Source organism: Hoplias malabaricus, chromosome 9 (assembly GCF_029633855.1).
Source record: "Hoplias malabaricus isolate fHopMal1 chromosome 9, fHopMal1.hap1, whole genome shotgun sequence".
Lineage (NCBI taxonomy): Eukaryota > Metazoa > Chordata > Actinopteri > Characiformes > Erythrinidae > Hoplias > Hoplias malabaricus.
The window spans coordinates 43980522-43995802 of NC_089808.1; the positions used below are offsets into that span (position 1 = coordinate 43980522).

A 15281-nucleotide genomic window follows, 5' to 3' on the forward strand; every position below is an offset into this window, starting at 1 on the left:
GACACAGAGCAGAAATTCCCCTTTTTGCGCACTTACAAAGAGCACAGACCCACAGTCCTCATGAGAGCAGATATTAAGACCAGTTCAACACAAAGTTCTCTGAAAACTGAGTTAATCATGTTATTACATTAATATTTAAACACTGTGAAATAACCAGTGAAGCAGGACACTCAGTTGCATTCCATCATTATCACTGGTTTGGTGGGTGTTCAGAATTAGCTTTAGTCTTAACTACTTAAAGTGGACCCTTGTAGACTGCTATAAACAGCATGCAGCTTCTCTGCTCCAAAATGTGGCTGAAGACTCAAATATATTTAGTGTCCCAGTTATTTCTAGTGGAGGATGTACGACTGATTCATTATGTGCATGAATTATATTAAATAGGAGTTTGATTTATTTGTTTTTGTCAGCAGTTCACCTGCAGGTATATTCTTCTACCCGCTCTGTGCAGGTAAACAATAATCTGACCATCTGAGCCCAGTAATAAGTAAGAAACTAAAGTACCTGCCCGCTCAAACCCACAGTGTATGGGCTTTTTACCCACGGTGACCGTGCGCATTGTGAATCTGATCCCACCCACCATTTATTACATGGATCACACAGAACGCCCCTAAAGCCTCTTTCACACATGTGCAGTAATCCAGAAATGTTCCGGACTTTACCCAGAGTAGTGTGTGTGCGAATGCGACCACACACAACATTCATCTTGGACATCACCTGGACTTTATCCTCCTCGCGCCCTGGTAAAGACTCTGGATGAAGTCTGACTCAGCACGTGTGAGAGTGGAGCAGGACATTTTCTGGAGTTTCTCCTGCACACACTGCAGAGGCTCCGCCCCCACACTTAAGCATTTCCTGCTGAGAGAGCGCGCTTGAAAATCTCCCACTGTGCACTGCATGTGTGAGTGGACCACTCAGGGACATCTCCGGACTCAACACTCTGAAGTTTCTCTAGAAAGTCTCTGGAGTTCATGTGTTAAAGGGGCATGAGACTGTACAGTAAACAATGATTTTAAAGGTAATTAAAATGTAATTGGTGGTACTAACCGTCAGGAACATCTGCTCTATAGTAAGAGGTAATGTAAAATCATTCTTATATGGCACAAGAAACACGTGAACATGACACTAGCTAATCGACTATTGAATTTGTTTTCATTTAATTTGGTCATTGATTTTAGTGAACTGAGTTAATTAATAGTTGAACCCTTACTCTGTTTATTCTCTTTCAGACTAGCTCTCTGTGGTCTTAGGGATGAATCTTGTGAATCTCTGGGATCAGTTCTACAGTCAGTAAACTCCCTGAAAGAGCTGGAACTCAGTAACAATGACCTGCAGGATCCAGGAGTGGAGCTGCTCTCTGCTGCACTGAAGAGTCCACTCTGTAAAGTGGAGACTCTCAGGTGAGTTTACACAGATTTTTTGGATTTTGGTATACATTCATTCCTGAACTGAAATACTACTCTACTTCATTACATTATTACAGTTCATATTACAGCAGAATGTTAACTTCAGTTTTTAGGAAACTGAGCACAGAGTCTCTGGCTGTAAATTACTGTAGAACTTCATTAAAGAAGAATTATGATGTTGATTCATTATTAAAAATCTGTACCCAGTAATTTAATTTGATCAGAATCTTTTATTCACCAAGTATGTGCTGTACAAGGGTTTTTGATGCAGGTGTCAACATTAACATAAATCTAAGTGAATTAAAAGAATTACATGTTAAACATCATCTAATTAAACACAAAATACACATTACATGAAGAAACAAGCAACAAGTAAAGAATGTGCTACAGAGGATATGTACAGAACAAACAATCATAATTAAAGATGGAGAGGTAAACATTTTATGAGACAGACATATTTCAGGAGGTTAGTGAGTGTGATTATGTGTGTGTATGTGTATAATGTACGTGCAGCAGATTAAGTGTACAATCTAAAGCAGCCGGATATGAGAACGGTCCTTGTTTGGGTGGGCGTTGGTCTTGGGAAAGAAGCTGTGAAGATGAGGGTTAATCTGAGACTTCAGACATCAGTCTCGGTCTTTGCCAACGTGGAAAAAACATTCCTGATTTGCTGCAGGATGTACAAGTCCTGTTGGGCCATCTTCATAACTGTAGTGTTGTGTCTTCCCCATCTGAGGTCCTGCTGAATGGTGCACAGGACTTTGTAGGACTCTGCTCTGCTGACTGTGGAGCCATGTATTTCCAGTGGTGGTAGTGGGGTGGTTTCCTTTCTGGAGTCTGTGATTGTCTTCATGATTTTTTGTGTGTTTAGTTCCAGTCTGTTTGCCTCTGTAACGCTGGGGTGGGAGGAACAAGACAGAGCAGAAGCAATAGCCGAGATGAAACGTTTATTAAACATCAAAAGGGGAACAGAAGCACTAACACAAGCACAAAAAATGAGCGACAAAGACTAACTAACATGAGAGGGCTTATAAAGGTAAACATGATAGGAAACACCTGTAAACATTTAGGATTCACAGGTGAGGGGCATGGCTAGAAACAACAGGAAAGACACATGACAGGGAAAACAGAACTGAATACGTGATTCACAATATGACGAAGGACAGGAACACAGGAGAACCATTAGACCATGGCAGCCTCACACCATGACATCAGCCGTGTTTCTTCCTCCTGGTAGAAGGACTCGTTGTTTGAGATGATGCCAATGAGGGTTTTGTCATCTGCAAACCTAATGAGTTTAACCGAGTTACTCTCAGAATTGCAGTCACTGGTGTAGAGCAGAGGAGAAAGCCTGCATCCCAGAGGAACACCAATGCTGAGGCAGAGAAGGTCTGTAATGAAGTTGCTGACCCTGACATACAGTTTCCTTTAGACAAGAAGGTGTGGATCCAGTAGCAAACTGATGGGGGGATACTGAGTGGCTGCAGTTTATCCAGTAGAAGGTCAGGAACCATGGTATTGGTCCTGGATTTAAGAAGCTGAAGTAGAAATCTCTACTGAGTGATACACATATTAAAGCAGTTGGTCTGTAGCCATCTAGGGCAGAGGTGTTCTGTATTTTTGGAACTGGTATGATGACAGAAGTCTGAAAACATGTAGGTACACCAGACTGACTCAGGGACTGATTGAAGAGATCAGCGAGGACAGGAAAAATCTGGTCAGAACGGTACAGAGAAGAGACTGGATGCTTGTGTTCCATGTGTCCTGAAGGACGGTGGGTGAATTTGAGCTGTCCTTGAAGCTTGAAGGGCTCAAGGTCTAGATCAACTCTTGATAATTGTCGTAAAATCAGGAGGGGCTGGTCCATTTTTGTCTTTGTAGGCCAGCTTCTGAGTTTTATATCTGATGTAGCTACAGGGAGCCAGTGAAAGGAGCACAGCAACAGAGTGACAAAAGTAAATTGGGAAAGATGGAAGACAATTCATGCTGCTGCATTCTGGAATCAGTTGTAGGGCCCTGATGGTTCGGAGAGGAAGACTAGCCAGGAGCAAGTTGCAGTAGCCAAGTCTTGAGAAGACAAGGGACTGGACAAACACCTGAGAGAGAAAGGGTTGATTTTGTCAAATGTTGCACAGGCGAAATCTACATGACATTGTCATGTTTGCAATATGGGCTGAGAACAATAACGTGTTGTCTAGAGACATACCAAGACTTCTTGCCTGTCCAGATTGTGTAGAGTGAAAAGAGAAGGGGACCCAGCACAGAGCCTTGAGGGACGCTGGTGGAAAGCCTGCATGGAGCAGATTTTAACACTTTTCATGTATGTGTGGTCTGCTAGATAGGACTCAGACTACTTCCCTGCAGGGCCAGCGATGCCAAGGTCAGAGAACACGTACAGGATGATCTTGTGATTCACAGATTCCTAGGCTGCAGAGAGGTCACTGCTATGAGGGCAGTTTCTGTTGAGTGCACTGGTTTAAAGCCAGACTGGTGTGGGTCTTGGAGCTGGTTCTGTGTGAGAAAGAGAGACAACTGATCATAAACTGTATGTTCAGGAATTGTTGAAAGGAAAGAAAGGAGTGATACTGGTCTGTAGATGCTGAACTCTGAGCTGTCTAGTGTGGGCTTCTTTAGTATGGGAACAACCTCCAATTCTGCTAGAACATGACCTGATGCCAAGGAGGTGTTGATGATGAACGTGATGAAGGGCAGCAGGTCTGTGGAGACTGACTGGAGCAGTGAGGTTGGGATGGGGTCTAATGGACAGGTGGATTGCTGGATTTCAGTAGCTGTAGGATGTCAGCTGGAGAAAGAGAAGAAAACTCAGTTAGGGAATTAATATCAGGAGAATGAGGACTAATGTGGAAGGTGGAAAAAGAGGGACAAAAACCCTGAAGAGCTTGTGTGGATCAGATGCTGAGACTTCTGTTTTTTCTCTGTAGAAATATGACTTTGCAACAGTAACTTCAGTTGAGAACTTGGACAGAAGAGATTGGTCGGAGTGAAGGTCCGAGTCAAGCTGAGATTTTCTCCACCTTCTCTCTGCCTTTCTTTGTTAAATAATGTAATGTTTGTGTAAAGAATTTGGTTTTATTGTCATTGGTCTAATCAAAGAAACTATCTTTATTTTCTGTATTTCCAAATTCAATCAATCAAATTATACATATATAGCACTTTTTAAAGCTTCTTTGTGACAAAATCAGTTGTAAACAGTTGGTATCAGAACAGATAGTGTGGATCAGAAAGCCCATGTGAGCAGCTGAAGGTAACAGCAGCAGTAAAAACTCCCTCAAGGCTGGAGGAAGAATCTTTGGGAGGAACCAAGACTCGCAGTGGACTCAGATCAAACTACTGATAAAAATATACAGTATCACAAGTTACGTCTGTTATTATGCTACAGTGTAGTTAGTAGAGTACTGATGTGAGAGTGATGAAGTAATGGGGATTTAGGCAATAATAATAAAAAGTAATGAAAACAGTAACTAGAGGGAGAAAGTTTGTGAACAGACTTTGAATTTGGTTTGTCACGTAGTGCTAGCATCATTGCAACATTCGCTTATGTGCTGCTTAATATTTATGAGGATAAATTTATAGAACAATCCCCAAACAATACTACCTTTAAAATACCACCATCTTAAAAAGATTTTAAAGTACTTTGTATTTAAAAAAGTATTTGAAAAAGAATTTGAAAATACTTTAACTGCCACATTAATAAAAATTCCCATTTTATTAAGATTTCTTCATTAAATAAATTACCACTTAATCCTTAAAAATGGCCGATATATTATGACTGACACCTTTAAAAAATTCCACCTTATTTTGACTTTAACCTTAAGTCAATGACCACTTCATCGAATCTGTCACATTAAAAAAAAAACAAAAAAAACTTATCTCCCATTATATTTTATTTAGGATTCTACCTTAAGTAAATGACCACTCCATAGAAACGGACATATAAATACAAATACAACCTTAAAGTGGACATGAAACACCGTCATTTTTATGTGTTTTCTAAATACCTAAATGTGTATGAAATAATTTTCAGAATATTTAAAATCTAAATTAATTACATGTTAAATTATAATACATTAATATTTGATTCTGTCTGATAGTGTTGCTCTGGCTCGCCGCCATATTGCCGTTACGTCAGTGACTACGTCATGAGGTTGGTTAGTTGGAACTAGACGCGGGAGAACAGTCGCAGTCGAGGGAACTATACTCATTTTTTTTTAGCGATCTCATGGTTGAAGTTGAGTCTGGAAGGAATTTTGATTAAGTTCTAATAAACCCGATGGCTTACACCTTCAAGCCGCTGAGGAGAAAGTAAAGAGGAATGGTGCAAACACACGTTTGTGTAGAGGAGCATCCAGCCGTTCCCCGAGGTTTGGAGAGGATGGGGAACGCTAGCTGGTGCACGTATTGTCACTGCACTGAAATGCCGACTGCAAGCGAGTCCATCTGCTGCCAGGGGGCTAATGTGGACCAGTTCCTCAGGGATCTTTCCTGAATAACCCTGACCCGCACGTATCAGATACTTTGCTGCGAGCGAGAAGTCCATTCTCTCTGTGTGAGGTCAGTGCAGAGACCCTGGAGCGGCCCATCAACAGCAGGTATTATAGCTAACTTTAGCTAATGATTTCTGTTTAGATATTTAGCATGTAAGAGGGATGTAGTAAAGTTTGTATATGTGGTTATTTTAAGCTGATGTTAGCTAATATCCCTAGTCACTGTCTGGTTGATGAATGCAGTTCAGTGTGACAGGTAGTGGGCCTGCTACTTAGAAAGCTCATATCATCAGTTTGTTAGTTATAGTCGGTAGATGCAGTGGTGGTGTCACCTACCAGGGCTCTACAAAAACTATATAATGTTAGTCAAATCTTTGGGTTAAACCATTTGTATTTAAAGCTAGTTTATTAAATATAAGATTGGAAAGCTAGTGGCATACAAAGGAATATTGTCTGTCTGTTTAATGTCATCTTTTCTGCTTATTCCATTTCAAGGTCATGGGGGCAAGAGGACAAGCAACGAGGCAGAAAGGCATATCTGTCCCCCACAGCGGGGGTCACCAGTCTTCACAAAGGGCTGAGGGGTGGCTGCAGGTTTTCATTCCAATGAGACAGGAGTACACCATCTATAAATAACCAACTTCATAGGAACAATAGGAAAAGTTTGTGTTTTTTTGCTCCTGGGGCTCCCCCTAGTGTAATTTATATTTACAGCAGTGTACTGAAATCAGTGGGGAGGGTTCGGGAGCATGGTGGTTCCCTACTCTCTTCCAAAATTCACATAGTGCAGTTTCTGCAGTGCTGAGCCCAGAGTAGCAATGACATATGCCCTGTTCTCCCTATTACAGGTCAGTGGAGCATCACAATGATTTTGAATCTGTAATTATATAGTAAAAATATTACATAGTGTTTAAAAAATAAGAATTAATTAAAGAACTCAGGGCGGCACGGTGGCGCAGCAGGTAGGTGTCGCAGTCACACAGCTCCAGGGACCTGGAGGTTGTGGGTTCGATTCCCGCTCCGAGTGACTGTCTGTGAGGAGTTGGTGTGTTCTCCCCGTGTCCGCGTGGGTTTCCTCTGGGTGCTCCGGTTTCCTCCCACGCTCCAAAAACACACGTCGGTAGGTGGATTGGCGACTCTAAAGTATCTGTAGGTGTGAATGTGTGTGTGTGTGTGTGTCTGTGTTGCCCTGTAAAGGACTGGCGCCCCCTCCAGGGTGTATTCCCGCGTTGCGCCCAATGATTCCAGGTAGGCTCTGCACCCCCCGCGTCCCTGAACTGGATAAGGGTTACAGGTAATGAATGAATGAATAAAGAACTCAGTGTAACATTTTGACCTTATAATTACAGATTCAAAATCATTGTTATGCTCCACTGACCTGTAATAAAAAGAATAAGGCCTCTGTCAGTGGTACTCTGGGCTCAGCACTGTATAAACTGCACCATGTAACTTTTAGAGGAGGGTAAGACAACCCCCCCCCCACACTTGATTTTAGTACAGTGCTAATTTAAATTACACTAGGAGTAAGAAGGAACTGGGAGCATTTGTCCCAGGAACAAAAGCCTAAATCTTACATAGTGTTCCCTTAAACCAGTAGAATCATGTTTGCTTCTCTTTTTTTGGAATGTAAACCTGCAGCTACACCAGCCTTTTGTGGATAAGATTGGGGACCCCTGTCCCACAGCTTCCAACAGCTCCTCCTTATTTACTTTTAATATATTTTTATAAAATGTAAATTAATTTGAATAAACAGTTATTATTCTGAAAATATTCACACATTTATTTATAAAGCACCTTTTACAACTGACATTGTCACAAAGCAGCTTCACAGAATAAGTAGCAGAACATAACATTTGAATCAAAGCCCAATGCGAGCAGCCGAAGGCGACAGCGGCAAGAAAAAACTCCCTCGAGGCCGGAGGAAGAAATGTTGGGAGGAACCAAGACTCACAAAGAGGATCCATCCTCCTCTGATCAAACTATAGATAGAACTTTAAATTATCACCAGTTAAGTGTCATTATGCTACAGTACAATAATAATAATAATGATAATAATAATAATAATAATAGTGACATCAATCTGGGGACATAATAACAGTGCATCAGATTAGAAGCATCAATCTGAGTGTTTCTAATATGAGTCCATTTCTGCTTCAGTGCAGTTGATGATGGTGAGTGGTCAGAGGCTGGCAGCAGTAGATGGAGGTCTGGTGAGGTGTGGGCTGCAGGAGAATCCAGTAAACAATCCTCCATCAGTGGGCTACCATCTTTTCAGAAATCAGTAAAGAGAAGCAGTTGGTTTGGTTGAGTGCAGTATAAAAGCATATGTGAATATTTTCATTGGTGTAGTGACAGATCTGACTAACAGACTGGGAGGAGGGAAACCAGAGGGAAAACAGACATTAAAGCATCCTCAGACAAAGACATCCATCTGCTCCAAACAAGAGAAATTGTGAGCACAGCATCGCAGAGCACATCATCCGAATTTACCCTGGTTCCCCTTTTACCTGAGTTCCTGAAACGACAACCTTAAACTAGAAAGAGGTTAGTTGCCAAAAGCTAAACTGAACAAGTGTGTTTTGAGCCTAGACTTAAACATAGTGACTGTGTCTGCGTCCTGAACACTAGCTGGAAGTTTGTTCTAGAGCTGAGGGGCTTTGTAGGAGAAGGCTTTTCAGTGTTGGTTTGTCGTTTGGTTTGGCTGATATGTATACCTGTGTATCATCAGCGTAACTGTGGAAGGTATTGCCATGCAATAATAAAGGTCCTAAAATGGAGCCTTGGGGAGTATCCTTTCAGAGTAGTAGGTAGTGTGTTAAAACAGGGAAACCACTATGTGCAGGGCAGGCTGTCTCCAGGATCAGGGTTGAGGAACACTGTTCTAACAGGCTTAGATTACCAGTTCCATATGAATATGAATACTATTTTACAGCTTTTTTTATTGAAGTCAAAAAGTGTGCGCCGCTGGTCTATTTCCTTGTGGCACACAGCTGTTTCTGTCCTAATGCTCTGGGTCTAACTGTCTGTACACCTAACATTGTAAGGAAAAGTTGAACACAAATGGAAGGTCCTTGGGTTTCAGCTTGTTTGTGTGGTGAACTACTAAATAAAAAAAACCCTCTCCTTGACATAGTCCTCCTGTACAATGTGCTCACTACAAACCCTAACATTGCGGCTAAGTGGGGGATTCACTTGATTCAGTGCAGCCAGACAATGGCGAAGAACCTCTAGGTTTAAGAGGCAAGGTTTGAAGATATTTAAGTGTTTTTACTCTGTAGAATTATTTGCTGCATCCAGGGGGAATACAAAATGACCCCTTTGCATGGATTTTTGCATCGTCTCTTATTTTTTATTGAGTATTGAGTACATTTTTTATTCCCATTTTATTTTGCTGGCTACCTTGAAAAATTCCACATAAAAAAAGTCATCCATTTTCTTTAGGTTTCCACCTTAATTAAGTGACCACTTCACTGAAATGGTCACATTAAAATAAATACCACCTTAAAAAGTATTTTATTATATTTTGTTGGCCATCTTAAAAATTCCACATTAAAACATTAGCCATTTTATTTAGGCTTCCACCTTGAGTGACCATTTCAAAGTAACATTCACATTTAAATAAGTACCACCTTAAGAAGCCCCATTATATTTTACCAGCCACATTAAAAAATTTTTTAGGCCTTCACCTTAAGTAAAAGACCACTTCATAGAAACTGACTTATAAACAAAATACCACCTTAAAATGTCTTCCATTATATTTTGCAGGCCACATTTAAAATATTCCACATTTAAAAAATCACCCATTTTATTTAAGCTTCCACCTTAAGTAAGTGACCACTTCATAAAAACGGACATATTTAAAAAATACCACCTTAAAAAGATTCCCATTTTACAGTCCACTTAAAAAAAAAAAACCTGCCATTTATGTCTTAGAAAGGGAAAATTGTCCTACAGTTTAAATGAACTGGGTGAAAGTATAAGGATTTTAGAAGAAAACGTTTTGCTGAATAAGGCCTATTCAGAAAGACACCACCCACTTATGACATCACCCACTCTAGCCGTCCCCATTCATATGAATGGAGGGATATTGATTGATTGAGGGATAAAATGAGATGGATGAGCTTGATCGGTCTGAAATTGTGGTCTGATGTGACAGGTTCCGGTGTACCCAGGTCTCACCATGTGAAATCTCATAACTGTATCTTAAAAATTGACTGCGTTAGAGCAGGTTAAAATTTTGGCCAATGTATTCCTATGGGAAAAATCCCCACTTTGGAAGCTCGTATCCCAAAATCCATAAGTTGGATTGCTCCAATAAGCACAAACAATGTAATTTGCTATAGGTTCTATGATCCTGTGAGGTTTCATGGCTGTAACTTGAGAAGTGTGATGTTAGCTGTGTGTGTGTGTGTGTGTACTCTTTTGCAGCTGTATTCTCTGTTAATATCAAATCAAAGGTATTTGTATAGCATTTTTTCTAACTGATGTTGTCACAAAGCAGCTTCACACAATTACAGTAAAGATAAAGTTTTGACATGAAATGTAAAAATGTAAAGAATGTTAAAACCCCCCAGGAGAATGAGGCCAGGGGCGACAGTGTGTCACATCCTGGCCCAGTCCTGTCTGTTTACCCCACCAAGTGCTCATGTAGCACATGGCCCTGTTTGTTGTTGTTCCTGTCTCCGCCCTGGTTCCGCCCGAGCCCCACCTTAGTCCTGCCTCTGTCTCGTTATTGTCTCCAGGTGTTCCTCGTTTGTCTTGTCCTTATATAGTCCCTTTGTTTCAGTGGTCCTTTGTCTGGTGTTGTGTGTGTAGATATGTGTTTCACAGTCTCTCTGTTCTCACGTGTCTACCCCGGTTCATGGCTCTTCCCTTTCTGTCCTTGTTAAGCTCTGTTTAGTTAGTTTTGTCTTTACTACCTGTGTTTATTTTGATTCTGTCTGTGGGTGTCTGTCTCCTCGTCCTCCCTGTGCAGCCGTGACACAGAGAAACTCCTTCAGAGCTGAGGAAGAAATCTTGGGAGGAACCAAGGCTCACACAGGGGACCTACCCTCCTCTGATCAATCTACTGGTAACAGTTAGGAGTCTGTGAACTTCAGTGTAGGGGCAGCTCTGAGGCCAGTGGTGGTGGCTGGAGCGTGGGCAGCTGGTCTGAAGAGTGGAGGAGGACCTCGACAGTCATCCATCAGTGTCCAGACAGACAGGTGGGGGTCGTTTACTCAGAAAAAGGTAGAGGGATGGAGTTAGTTGTGATCTGTTTGGCTGAATCTAAAGCAGAGAATGTGAACTTTTTCCAGAGTGTGGCTAATGACTCCGGCAGATCTGACTATGACAGCTTTAACTAAAAGGAGAGAACCAGAAGGACGCCCAGACACGGGAGCTTCCTGAAACACTGGCATCCCTCCGCAAATGATAAATCCGGGTCAATTATGACATCAAGATTTTTTGCTGCTGAACCAGGTTTAACTGGAAAGTCAGCGAGATTTAAAATTAAATCTGATCATTTATTTCTTGCCACTTTTGAACCCAAAAGCAGGACCTCTGTTTTGTTGCTGTTTAGAAGGAGGAAGTTACGCAACATCCAGCCTTTCACGTCTTTTACACAGTCCTCTATTTTCTTTAATCTTTGTTTGTCATCGGTGTTACCGTCTTCTCTCTATGCTTGTTTTTAATGACCAGGGGTAAGAGAGGACATAACATGAGATGTGTGAAAATCAGGTACTATTGATGACAGTTTAAGACAACCCACACAACTGCTGCTCTTAATTAGATTTAATTTAACACAGGTTACTACATGGAAAAAGAAAGAAAGAGCACAAAATAATTTGACAAGTGAAGCTACATTTAGAGTTCACAAAAAAATTACAAAGGTGAGTTATTCACATAGCCAACACACTCAGGTGGACTATGGACGGTGCCAAAGAAAAGAAAAGAACAAAACAACTTGCCTGCCTAACCTACTAACTTCCCTAAGAAAAAATACATGAGTGGCACTCGCCCCTTACCTAGTGTATACAATAATTTACTATCAGTACTGTTGGGTGTTTTACTAGCCTGTCCACACTGAGGTAGTGAACAACTAAAGGTTAGCACATAGTCACATTTGCTTACATAACAACTTTAACTCCACAAGCAAAAACAAGTAGCTTAGCCCCAAAGAAAAACAACATGGCCTCCTCTCCCCAGCTCTCTCTCTTTTCTTCCCGCATGGGCCACCTTTAAACCAGAAGCCCCGCCTTCACTCCAGAAACAGCTCCTTTCATTGGTCAGATACAGGGGTTGCTGTTGATCACCTGTAATAGGACAGGATTAAGAGAGCAAGGAAAAAGGGGTGTGGAGAGAGGAAAAAAACACAGACAGCCTTTCTGGCATGTAACAATTGGGCTTTGGCTGAAATATACAATTGCGTGTCGTCTGTGTAACAGTGAAAGTTAATGTCATGGTTTCTTATAACTGTGCCTAGCAGTAACATGTATAATGTAAATAATAACAGTCCTAAAATACAAGATCAATCATTTACATTTATGAATTGATAATGTTCCGTTAAGTAAGATTTAAACCATAATAGGGCTGTCCCTGTGATTCCAACCATGTTTTCTAACCTTTCTAGGAGAATATTGTGATCTATTGTATCGAAGGCTGCGCTGAGGTCAAGAAGCACCAACAGGGATATGTGGCCTTGATCAGAGGCAAGAAGGAGAATATTTGTTATCTTGACTAGAGCTGTCTCTGTACTATGATGTGGCCTGAATCCAGATTGGAATTTTTCATATCTATGATTCTTATGTAGATCTGAACCAAGTTGTTAGGCCACGGCTTTTTCTAAGATCTTGGATAGAAGTGGCAGATTAGAAATAGGCCTGTAATTAGACATTAGATGTGCTAACATCAAGATTTGGTTTCTTGATCAGAGGTTTAATGACTGCTAGTTTAAAAGCTTTTGAGTGATTTTGTGGGAATTGCGTTGTGTGCAGGTTGTACAGTTTGCGGAGGTGATAATCGTCTCTAGTTCTAACTGTGGGAGTGGGTAAAAGGTTTCAAGTCTTTCTTTTACAATTAAGTTATGTTTTATATCAGTCACATCGGGTGGCAGCCAGGTCGGAGTTAATCCTGTGGGTTGAGTTTGTTGTCTAATATTCTTGATTTTATTATTAAAATAATCGATATAGACTTTGCTCCTGAGAGTTGTCAGAATTTGTGGTTCAGAACCTGCCTGATTTTTTGTAATTCTGGAAATCACACTAAACAGTACTCTAGGATTATTTTTATTATTGTAGATCAGCGAGGCCAGATATGCTGAGCGAGCTTTAGTGAGGGCATTTCTATACTCTATAAGGCTGTTCTTCCAGAGTGGAACACTTCCAGCTTGGTTGATCACCATTTCCACTCCAGTTTCCATGCTGTTCGATTTAAGGCACAGGTTTTATCATTGTACCTTGGGGCAAGCTTTTTCTGTATCATCCTTTTTCTTTTAAGTGGTGCCACATTTTCTAAAGTAGATCGACAGGTATTTTCTAAGTAGTCAGTTAGTACTTCTAGCTCCATTGGGTCTGATGGAGTGGGAACTGGGGTTGATAGTTCTGGGAGGTTTTCTATAAATTGTAGGGTTGTAGATGGTTTTAATATACGCTTTGTAGAATAGCGAGGGGGTATACATATATTTTGGCTAAGACATAGCTCATATGAAATTAGATAATGGTTGGAGATTGCTGAGATTTGTGGTAAGAGATTAATTTTGTCTATGTTAAGACCTAGTGGGGCGGCACGGTGGCATGGCCGGTAGTGTCTGCAGGGGTTTTCTCCAGGTGCTTCGGTTTCCTCCCATTCTCCAAAAACACACGTTGGTAGGTGGATTGGTGAGTCAAAAGTGTCTATAGGTGTGAGTGAATGTGTGAGCGTGTGTCACCCTGTGAAGGACTGGCAACCCCAGTGTGACCCCAGTGAGTTCCTGCGTTGAGCCCAATGATTCTGGGTAGGCTCCAGACCCACCTCTGCCCTGAACAGGATAAGGGTTACAGGCAATGAATGAATAAGACCTAGTGTCAAAACTAAGTCTAATGTGTGACAACAGTAGTGTGTAGGCCCTGTTACACTTTGAGTAATACCAATAGAGTCTAGGATTGAAGTAAATTTATTTTTAGCAGGTCATCTGCTTTCTCAAAATGGATATTGAAATCACCTACAATTATAACTTGCACACAGCTAGGTTTACAGAAAAATCACTGAATTATTTTAGAAATACTGAGTAAGGTACTGGTGGTCTGCAAATGTTACATAATAAAAATGTGTCCTTTTTTTTTTTTTTGGACCGGATTTGTTATAATGGTGGAGAGAAACTCAAAAGAAGTGAATGTGTCACATGGATTAAGACTGATTTCTAGGGTATTTTGGTAAATTACACATAATCCACCTCCTTTGCCTGATAATCTAGAGGAGTGGCTTAATTTAGTGCTGAATATTAATTTGGTCTAACCCACGTTTCTGTGAGACAGAAAACATCATTTTTATAATCACTTATAATATAATTTATGATGACTGCTTTTGAGTTTAGTGATCTTTATGTGAATATGTGCTATGCTGCAAGAAAGTTAGGCAACACCCTCCCACGTGGGGTGGATATCATCCGTACCTATAAGACCAGGCTTGCCCTCGAAATGTAACTAATTGTCTATAAAGCCCACTTGATTTTTGGAACACTACTTGGACATCCAGCAGTTTAACGCCGAAAGTCTGCTGTAGGCTTCAGCGCTGCGCCGCATTGGGATGGGACCAGAGCAGATTACGGCATTGGACATTGTCTGGGCCAGTTTAATCACCTCTCTAATGTTACCCTTAGTTACCTCAGACTGCCGCAGATGACCCTCGAATCCTCAAATATGTCCTATTAGCTAACAGTCTAAGTTGGCACTATTTCCAGCGCTCTGGCTCCCGGTAAACAGCTAATTGTTACTGCTGGCGCCCATAAAGGAGTAGCTAATTTCACGTGTTGAACAATGGAGTCTCCTTTAACTAGAGCACTCTCAACAGGCTCCTCAGAGGGTGCTTCACTGAGCGAGGCAAACGTGTTTGACACGCAAATCAGAGGAGCATGGTGTGCAGAGACGTCACCCATTCACCTGGCTGTGAGGGCTCTAACACCGGAGTCGAGTGGGTACTGACTCTCCCTAAGGCACAGAGAGTTGCTAGCACTGAATCTCGCTGTTTATCCCTTGATAATAGTAAGCTCCAGATGCGCTCTTCTAGGTGGTCCACTTTATCCACTAGAGAGCTAACTAACTGGCACTTAGCACAAACACAGCCACTATCATTATCGTTAGAGGTGGAAAAGTTAGCTAAACTAAACATGCTACACTCTGAGCAGGAAAAACAA

General features: G+C 41.2%; 1 protein-coding gene across 5 annotated transcripts in view; it reads left to right on the plus strand.

The window, feature by feature from the left end:
- Positions 1 to 15281, plus strand: part of LOC136707088 (NACHT, LRR and PYD domains-containing protein 3-like) — a 99935-nt gene that overhangs the window by 59887 nt on the left and 24767 nt on the right. For all 5 annotated transcript variants that reach the window (XM_066680971.1, XM_066680974.1, XM_066680972.1 and 2 more), the window contains one exon: positions 1230 to 1400. In XM_066680971.1, the coding sequence (XP_066537068.1) occupies positions 1230 to 1400 (171 nt within the window). The remainder of the gene's footprint in view (positions 1 to 1229; positions 1401 to 15281) is intronic.